The sequence below is a fragment of the Terrapene carolina genome, unplaced genomic scaffold, assembly GCF_002925995.2.
Source record: "Terrapene carolina triunguis isolate 2854851 unplaced genomic scaffold, T_m_triunguis-2.0 Scaffold125, whole genome shotgun sequence".
In the NCBI taxonomy this organism is placed as follows: Eukaryota; Metazoa; Chordata; order Testudines; family Emydidae; genus Terrapene; species Terrapene triunguis.
Genome location: NW_020664476.1, coordinates 817,827 through 827,076, shown reverse-complemented (window position 1 = coordinate 827,076; position 9,250 = coordinate 817,827). Strand labels below are relative to the sequence as shown.

The 9,250-nt window shown below is 48.8% G+C and overlaps 1 protein-coding gene across 1 annotated transcript; it reads left to right on the top strand.

The window, feature by feature from the left end:
- Positions 1 to 4,926: 4,926 nt before the first annotated feature.
- LOC113406700 (lutropin-choriogonadotropic hormone receptor-like) lies at positions 4,927 to 8,738 on the top strand. Its single transcript, XM_026652611.1, is given in 5 exon segments — positions 4,927 to 5,122; positions 6,223 to 6,394; positions 6,396 to 6,671; positions 6,673 to 6,769; positions 8,727 to 8,738. Coding segments are annotated over 5 exon segments (753 nt in total).
- Positions 8,739 to 9,250: the final 512 nt, after the last annotated feature.

Below are 9,250 nucleotides of genomic sequence, written 5' to 3'. Positions count from 1 at the left end.
AGATGTTCATGGAGTCATAAAACACAGTGGGTAGTTCCCAGAACCTGTGTCTCTTGTGACTCCCAGTCCTCTCTCAGGAGGTTGAATATGCCCCAAGGTTGTTTCCCATAGAGAAGCTCAAAGGGGGAGAACCCGATCAAGGCTTGGGGGAACCTCCCGCACAGTGAACAGTAGAGCAGGCAGCTATGAGTCCCAATGTCAGGGATCATCTTCTACAAACTTGTGGAGCATTGACTTGAGGGTTCCGTTAAAGCGTTCAACTCACTCATCAATTTGTGGGTGGTACACTGAAGTCCGGAGGGTTCACATGTTCATGATGCAGCATAACTTGGCTATCAGTTTGGAGGACACATTGGTGCCCTGATCAGTTAAGATCTCCTTGGGTATCCCGACCCAATTGAAAATCTTCACTAACTACGTCGCGATGTTAGAGGCCGTGGCCACACACACACACCCAAGTGGATGGCCTCAGGGTAGCGTGTCGCGTAATTGACAAGTACAAGGATGAATCAGTACCCTGTCTGGCTCTTCTCTAGCGGTCTGATGAGTTCCATGCCAACTCATTTGACTGGTATGCTGACCACGGGGAGAGGCACAAGAGGGACCTGGGGTACCCCTTTCAGTCCAGTCCGCTGGCACTCAGGGCAGGAATAATCCCTTACCTCCTGGTGTATGCCCAGCCAAAAGAACTGGCATGCTATCCTCTGGAGGTTCTTCTCTCTACCCAGATGTCCCGCCCAGGGTACTGCATGAGCCAGCTGCAGGAGGCTCCGGCGTAAACTCTGGGGCACCAAGACTGTCAGATAACTTCCTGTATTTGTGGTTCCTGTACCACTCAGTAGAGGCGGTCTCCCCAGATCTCAAATCGTGGTCCTTGTGGAGGGTGTGGCACATTGTCTCCTTCTTGGTCTGGGGTCGCCGCTTGCTCCCAGGTTTGACTTAAAGGCGGGTCCTCCCTCTGCTCTTGGATGAAGTCTCTGTCATGCTCCACTCCACCTGGGCATCTATGATGGGATGCTTTATGCCTGGAGGGGACTTGACGGGTGGCTCAGGGGGGTTAGACAGCCCTTCTCTGGGGTTGGGTTCTGAGGGGTGACCAAAGAGTTCCCCCCTCATTGATCCTCCCTTCCCTCCTCCTGGATGTCGTCGGCCATGGTCTCACAGGATTTCCCCAAATTCCAGCCAGTATTATCCCAATGCCAGAGAGTAGGCTAACCTGGGAGCTACACTGACTTGGAGGGTTTCTCCCCAGCTGTAGAACTCAAGTCTTACCCAGGTGATTGGGTAAAGCTGTATATCCCCATGGATGCTGTAGGTGTATCCTTGTCCCAGAGAGTTCAAGGTCAGGAATGAGTCCCTCCCAAATAATCGTCTGACTACAGCCCAAGTCTACTAAGGCTGTTGTGGGGATTCCTTCCACTAGAACCGGGACTACAAGTTTTTCCAGACCTTTCCATGGGGCTTGAGGGCTGGCTATGGAGACTTGCCCATAACTACAATCCATGTAGGGGCAGTCCCCTCTGAAAGTCTCCCTCTTAGCCACACTCCCAGCAGTGGTCTTGGGTTTCCCCAGTCCCAGGTCCACCTTCGGTGGGCTCTGTCTCTTCTGAGGGTCTCTTTCCCTGTTGGTCCAGGTCTGGCTCATGGACACTGGCATTCGAGGGTGGGGGGGGTGGTTGGGAGAGGGGTCGGGATTCCCCTGGGTCCATCTTGCAGAGGAACTCCCCCAGCCAGCCCATCCCTCCTCCGGCTCCCAGATTTCCATAGCTGTGCCTCCAACCCATTGGCCGCCAAGTAGTCATCCATCCGTTCTATGGCCTCTGCCAGTGTTGTTAGTCAGTGCCGCTGCACCCTCTCCTTTCCTACACTCGGGAGGATCTGGGTGAACTGTTCAAGGACAATGACCTCTGCTACTTGGGCCCCTGGCCATTTCTCTGGCTCCAATCATTGCCAGGCATTATCCAGCAGGCATTGGGCTATCACCCAGGGTCTAGCCCCTGGCAGGTACCTTTCTTGCTGGAAGCATCAGCGATGCATGTCAAGGTTAATTCCTGCCTACTCCATAATGGCAGCCTTCACTCTTTCATACACTAGTGCAGCCTGTGGATTCAACCACCGGTAGGCTGCCTGGGCTGACCCCATCAGATAGGGAGCTAACAGTGTAGCCCCATGCTCTGGGTGCCACTTGGCAGCGGTGGCTACCCATTCAAATGTCACCAGAAATGCCTCGGGGTCATCATTGGGTCTCATTTTTGACAGTCATATTGGCAGACTGGTGGGCAGGGCCAGGGTTCGGCACGTCCATCGGGTGCATCAGGGTGGCCATTTGCTGGATCAGGCATTCTTCTTGGGTCTGGTTTGCACTGCCAGTTCCTTAATCATTTGTTGCTGCTGGGCCAGGATTTGTTGCAACAGCTGTGTCTGGTGTTGCTGCCGTTGGGTAGCCCATTGCTGTTGACTTTCCAACAGTCATTTCAGAATCTTGTCAGTCTCCATCTTGGGCAGAACGACAAGTAGGCAGGCAAAGGAGGATTACGCTGCTAACAAACTCCTCCTCCTGGGGCCTTTCAGCAAGGACTGTCTGCCCATGTTCTCCACCATGTGTCGAGGGGCGGGGTGGGGCGTGATATCATCATGCTTGCAGTCTACCAGACTGTCCTTCAGCTGAAAGCAGCATGGCCTAGAGACCAGAGTCAATATGACTGCCTCTGGGGTCAGGGCTGAGTGTGGCCCAGTGGCCAGCATCAATATAACTGTCACTAGGGTCAGGGCAGTGTGGCCTAGCAGCTGGTGCCAGGGGAGTGGGCAGCAACCTCAAGGAGGGTGGCAGTTCTGGTGGGGGACCCGGGCCCTCCCTCTCCACTGGGTCCCAGCCCAGGGCCCCTGTCGATGACAGGTGTGGTTGTCACCCACTCAGCGGGCTATCCAATCGCAACATGCTGCCCTTGCTCAGGTGGTAGATACCACTCCCCCAACCTCCCTGGGCCACTTCCTAACGCGATTCCTGAGATAGCAGCCGATACCCCAACAAGGGAAGCTGGGGGTCCCAATGGTGTATCTCTCTGGAAGTCCAGCTCCTGGCCCTTCGCTGAAGGTAGCAGGTCACCAGTCTGGTCTCCAGGTTCTCGGGCTCCTGCAGTCCACGGCTGTAGCAGCCCCTGGCCTAGAGCCTCTACCAAGCATGCTCTCACCTTGGTGGTCAGTCTAGAATGAGCTGGGCTGCTCCATTTTATACTAAGGTAGCAGTTGGAGCATGTCCTCTACATTCTCAGGGGCGGGACTTCTGCTGCCCATAGCATGGGGTTAACCCCCTCTTTCCCAGTGCAGGATATGCACACCCCCATCACACTGCCCTTTCCATAGCACCTGCTGTGGTGCCACCATCCGTGGAATGTTAGCACTTACCATACCCAATATCTGCATCAGCAGAGCAGAGGCATCCTATCTAGACAATTCAGATATGGTCAAAGAGTTAAAAATCAAACCACTGGTCCATAGAAAATACTCTCAGGTATTGGTTCTTGAAAAATAAATTCCACAATAAAATAACTCTAAAGGCCTGTGCTAAGAGAGTGTGTGTATGAGAGAGAAAATACTTAGTCATATATGGGTTAAACAGTGCTGTTAGGCACAGCCTTCACAAAAGATTGTAAGTAAGCAGCACTGCCCTGGAAGACATTATGACTAGGATAATCTAAGGCCTAATCCAGGGGTAGTCAACAGGTCTATCGTGGGCCAAATCTGGACTGCCAGATGCTTTTGAACAGACAGCAGAATCCTTTTATGTACTTATTATTTTCTCTGGAGTCTGAACCTTGATCAAGAAATTTGGACCTTGACAAAAAATAATTGATTACCTCTGGCCTAATCATCCTCCCCTGCTCCACTCTTGCTCTATAGGGCAGAGAGAAGTTAGTTTCTGCACTCCTTGCAATGGCACACTTTACTTACCACCACCACCCCCAACCCTATGCAACCCAGCAAAAAAGTAGTACTGTGAAATCTGCCTAGACCCTGCCCAATTGCTGGCAGGAGAGAGCATGTGGCGGTCTAGCTCCTGCTTGCTCTTTCTACCTTCTCCCCACTCCATGACCAGATCTGCACTTTGAGCAGTCCTTACTCAGAGCCAAGCCCAGAAAAAGTTTGGCTTTGCTCAGCTGATTAAGACAGTGGCACAGTCTAGACCTTATGCAGTCCTAATGCACCAATTTTTCCATATTCAACCTTTATTTGAAGATATTTCTGCTCTCATATTCTTAATAGCTTCTGAACCATACAGTATGTTTCGCATATACACACAGTCCTGATACGGTTTCCTTTCCTAGTAGTACTAAACACAAATGAAATCTTTAGGCACCCTATTTTAGTTAGGCCTCTCTGATTTTTCGACAAGCCTATATCCTGAGCACTCTATGATAATACAAATAAATACAATAAGAAGAATATATTTTAGTAACTCCTGCATTTGGTCAACATGTGCATTATTAGTACAGTACAAACTGTATATCAGCATCATTTGAAAGTAGGGTGACCAGATGTCCCGATTTTATTGGGACTGTCCCGATATTTGCTCGTTTGTCCCACGTCACGACCTGTGTTTGGTCGGGACACTGGACAAACAAGCAATTTTTGCCCTCTGCTCCGGCTCGTGCCCCCTCCCTCCCCCATTGGATAGCTCCCCAAATCCCCGCCCTGGCCCCACCCCCTCACTGCCCCTTTGGATCCCTCCCCAAATCCCCGCCTCTTTCCGAAGCACGCCGCATTCCTCCTCCCTCCCAGGCAATCGCTGGCGGGAGGAGGCCCGGGGATGGCGGGGTGAGTCCGGCCTGGCCCTGGCCCTGGTCCGAGCGCAGGCAGGCAGGCAGGGCGGTACCTGCAGGGGGGCAGCCCCGGGTCCGGCCTGGGGAACCGGCTCCCTACGCGCCCATGGGTGGGGGTGAGGAGGCAGCAGCTGCCCGCGTGGGGACTCCAGTTCCTCGGGGCTTCACCTCCGCCACGTGCGCCCTGGCCCCGGAGAAGTGTAGTTGGCGCCGGGTGCCAGGCACATGTCTCTGCCTGACACGCAGCGAGGGAGAGGCGGAGGAGCGGCTGGAAGGGCCGGTCAGGCGGCAGCTCCGTCACGGTGCTGGGGATAATTAGAATCTGTGAGTCTGTCCGCCTCCGGGGGGCAGGGCGGGGGGAGCAGTGTGTGCCTGGCTGGGTGTGCGACCCTAGGTGAGGAGATCCCGTCCCGCGATGCTGGGGCGAGTCCCAGCCTGGGGGCTGCGGCAAGGTCCCACTTCTCCAGCGGGGTGTAGCCCAGTGGCGCGAAGGTCACTACAGCTCCGCACTCCCGAGCCCGCCAGGGAAAGGGCTGCCCCACGCTGGTGCGCCTGCGGCCAGCCCAGGCCGGTCTCCGCGCAGGGACCTGGCGGGGGCGCTCCCCCTGTCCGTGCCCATCTCCGCAGCGTCGGGGTGTCAGTCCTCGGGCTCCGGGCAGGGGTTGTTGCGTCCCGGGACCCGAGGGCCGCTGTTCACATCTGCATGTGGCCGGCGCCAGCCTAGGCGCTTCCCGCTTGTTCGTGCTTTTTTTTTTCCCCCCCCTCCCCACCGGCTTTTTTATTTTTTGGCTCCGCCCCCCCGCATCCCGCTATTTCGCCTCTGTGATCTGGTCACCCTATTTGAAAGTGGGTTGGCTGGGAAGTAAATGAGCAAAATTTTGAGAAGGGATTTTTTTGGATGTGACATTCATTTATTGTCTCTCTACACTTGCTTTCCAAAGTAAATAGATCCTTTACCAATAGCTTCATTGTACACATTCATGCAAATACTGAATCTATAGAAATAAATCTAAGAGGCGTCTAGCTTTCAAGGAATCTTTCACCAGTTCTGTGTTTATTTTTACTTTAGAATAGAAATTTTACTAGTTGTAACAAAAAGCATGATTTGTTTCTTTAGCTAATTATAAGAATGATTATTACAACAGAGCCCTGTGGTCTGCTGAGAAGAACTCATCTGAATTTGCAACAAATGAAAGTTACTCTCCTTATAACTGTTCCACTATTTTTGATAAGAATGAGATGGCTGGCTTTTGATTATTATGACTTGTCAGCCTAAAACACTCAGATGCACTCCAGAACCAGATGCATTGTGAAGCTACCATGGGATCCAGCTTTCTCGGAATCTTGATTTGGTTTATTAATACCCTGGCAATTTCAGTGTATTCCTTTTTCTACTAACTAGCCATTACAAACTCACTGTTCCGCTCTTCCTCGTGCAACCTCTCCTTTGCCAATTTTTGCCTTGGACTTTATTTGCTGCTTATTGCCTCTGTTGATGCCCAAACCAGGAGTCAGTACTACAACCATGCAATAGCCTGGCAACCAGGCAGTGGTTGCAGTATTGCTGGCTTTTTCAGTGTTTGCAAGTGAACTTTCAGTTTATACATTAACTGTGATCACTCTAGAAAGGTGGCACACCATCACCTATGCAATGCAATTGGATAGAAAACTGAGACAAAGGTATACTATAGTGATGGTGCTTGCAGGCTGGATATTTTCAGTTATAATAGTAGCTTTGCCTCTTTTAGGAGTCAGCAGTTACATGAAGATCAGTATTTGTTTACTCATGGATATTGAAATGTCTCTTTCCCAAGCCTACATATTGATTGTCTTAGTGTTAAATGTTGTTGTCTATAATAATTTGTGCTTGTTATATTAAAATTCATATAGCAGTTCAAAATCCAGAACTGGTGGCTACAAACAAAGATACCAAGATTGCAAAGAGAATGGCAATATTGATCTTCATAGATTTTACCTGCATGGCACCTATCTCATTTTTTGCATTTAAAGTACCTCTCACAGTGACAAACTCCCAAGGTTTTGCTTGTTTTGTTTTATCCAGTCAACTCCTGCACAAACCCACTCCTGTACGCTATTTTCACAAAAGCTTTTTGAAGAGATTTCTTTCTACTGCTGAGCAAGCTTGGTTGCTGTAGGAGTCAAGCGGAGCTTTGCAGAGTGAACTGTTTCTCTGCTTATACATCCAACTGTAAAAACACCACCTCATCCACTGACCAAAATAAAACCTCACAAGCACTGCTTCATTTGGCAATTTTAAATTACCAATATCCAGCTGTACATGACAAGATGTTTTGCAAAAAAAAGTTAAACTGTAGCTTCAGTAAACTTATCACCATATGATAAATTATACCTATACCACCAAACCTAGGGATTTAGGTGTTCATTTATGTTATTTTATGTACAAATAATAAGTATATACTGTAATTCTTATTCAACACAATTGTTCTGAGATTCAGAATTATGTTTTCATTATTTACAGTAGTAGTGATAGAAACAAACAGTGGTTATTTGATTAAATTCTTCTTCTTTATGGGTCCTGTGGGCAGAGTTGCAGTTTTGCCATAATTTAGTGCATTTCCAAGGTACTCTTCAAGTTAATGTGCAAGTCTACTCAGAGCTAAGACTGTAAAAACAGCACTTTCCTCCTCACATCGGCTTCCCAAGGGTATTTAAAGTCCTATCTGCTGACTTTGCTGACAAAAAAGTTTTGAATTCTAGTAGCTGTATTGGTACTGTAGGGCTAAGAGAAATGGAGCTGAATTTTATGGCTTTTTGTGCTTCATCACCAGAAAGTTCCAATTATAGAGCCAGTTACACCTATTTATACCAGTAACCAGTTGAAAGCAACAAGCTTGTACAGATGTCAGTGAGGACAAAATTTAACCTGCAGAAACTTTTTACTAGTGATGGCATTTTGCCTAGTGAGCATTCCCCAGGTGTAAACACATTTGTAATAGATGCATAGACAATATTCCTAAATTCAGATACCAAAATTATACATACATACAAATAGGATAATCATTCAGTAAATCATAACCTTTTCAATGGTATCTCATATGGTCTATTTGTATAAAATACATCATAGTTATGCCATAATTGTATCACAATAATATCTCTATGAAGAATATGTGGCACAGTGTCACAGTAGGCCTGTGCATTCTTAGTAGCATCTTGTAGGCCAAGTTCTCTACCCTGAGGGACAAGCCGCAGCCAGTGCACATCCACTGAAAGGGAAGATGGGGAGGCAGAAAACACATTTGGGGGGGTCTGTTGCCCTGCATTCTCAGACCTATGCTCGGAGAAAGATCCATTGGCCTAGCACACAGAGGCCTCTATGGCTGGGGGCATGGTTAGTGGCTCTGCTAGCCAAGCTCACACTCCTACATGTAGAAAGGGATGCACAACAGCTGCTACTGCAGCCCAAGGCTCTGCAGCCTGTCCAAGCCCCTGAAAGCCCATTTACATAGGCTGTGCACAGGGACCAGTGTTTGTGGCTTTGTATCAAATAAATGCAAGTAGCTCAAGATCTAAACCTACCAATGTATAGTGCACAGCAGAAAATGTGTATAGTGGATCCCTTACATTGCTTTTTTATTTGGAAATGCAACTGATGTTTTCTATTCTTGCAGCAGTTTTAGTATATAACAGTCAAAACTTCTAAGACATACTGGCCAGATCCACACCTGATGTAATTTGTAGCTCTCTTGAAGTCACTGGAGCTATAATGATTTACACCATTTGAAAAACTAATCCCATTGACTCCATAACAACATATTGCAACCACAGACAAACAGTTCAATCAAGACATGTAATAGGGTTGACAGAAGACAGAAAAGGTATTTTATTTAAATGAAATCTAAAATCTTTTCTGTTTTTCCTCCTTAGTTCAGACCTTGACTATCATACCTTTGGCATTATAAAAAAATAAAAGCTAAAGCCCTGATTCTAATGTACATCTCTCAGTTCTAGTGGATGGCACTGCTTATTATTTTTGCTTTGGGTTAATGACAATATAACTTTTTGAACTGAATTTTGGTTTAAGATTGTTATTTGCAATTAATACTTTTACAGTTGTCTGACCCTATCATAGCTTGGGCTTTAGGCCATATTTCTGCTCAAAGGTATGCATAAACAAGCATAGCTGCATTCATAAGCACGCTGAGAATGAAAGCAATAGCATAAAGTGAGAGACAGTTGAAAGACCATTGTTTAGCAACCAGTCAGAATTGCCAGCTAGTGTATCTCTCTGTGTACAGAGCATCAGGGCCGGCTCCAGGCACCAGGCACCCAAGCTGGTGCTTGGGGCGGCACCTGGAGGGGGGCGGCGCGGCGCTCCGGCCGCCGGGGAGCGCGGGGCCACAGCCGGGCTCGCCGCCCTCCCCCCGGCGCTCTGGCCGCCCTCCCCCCCC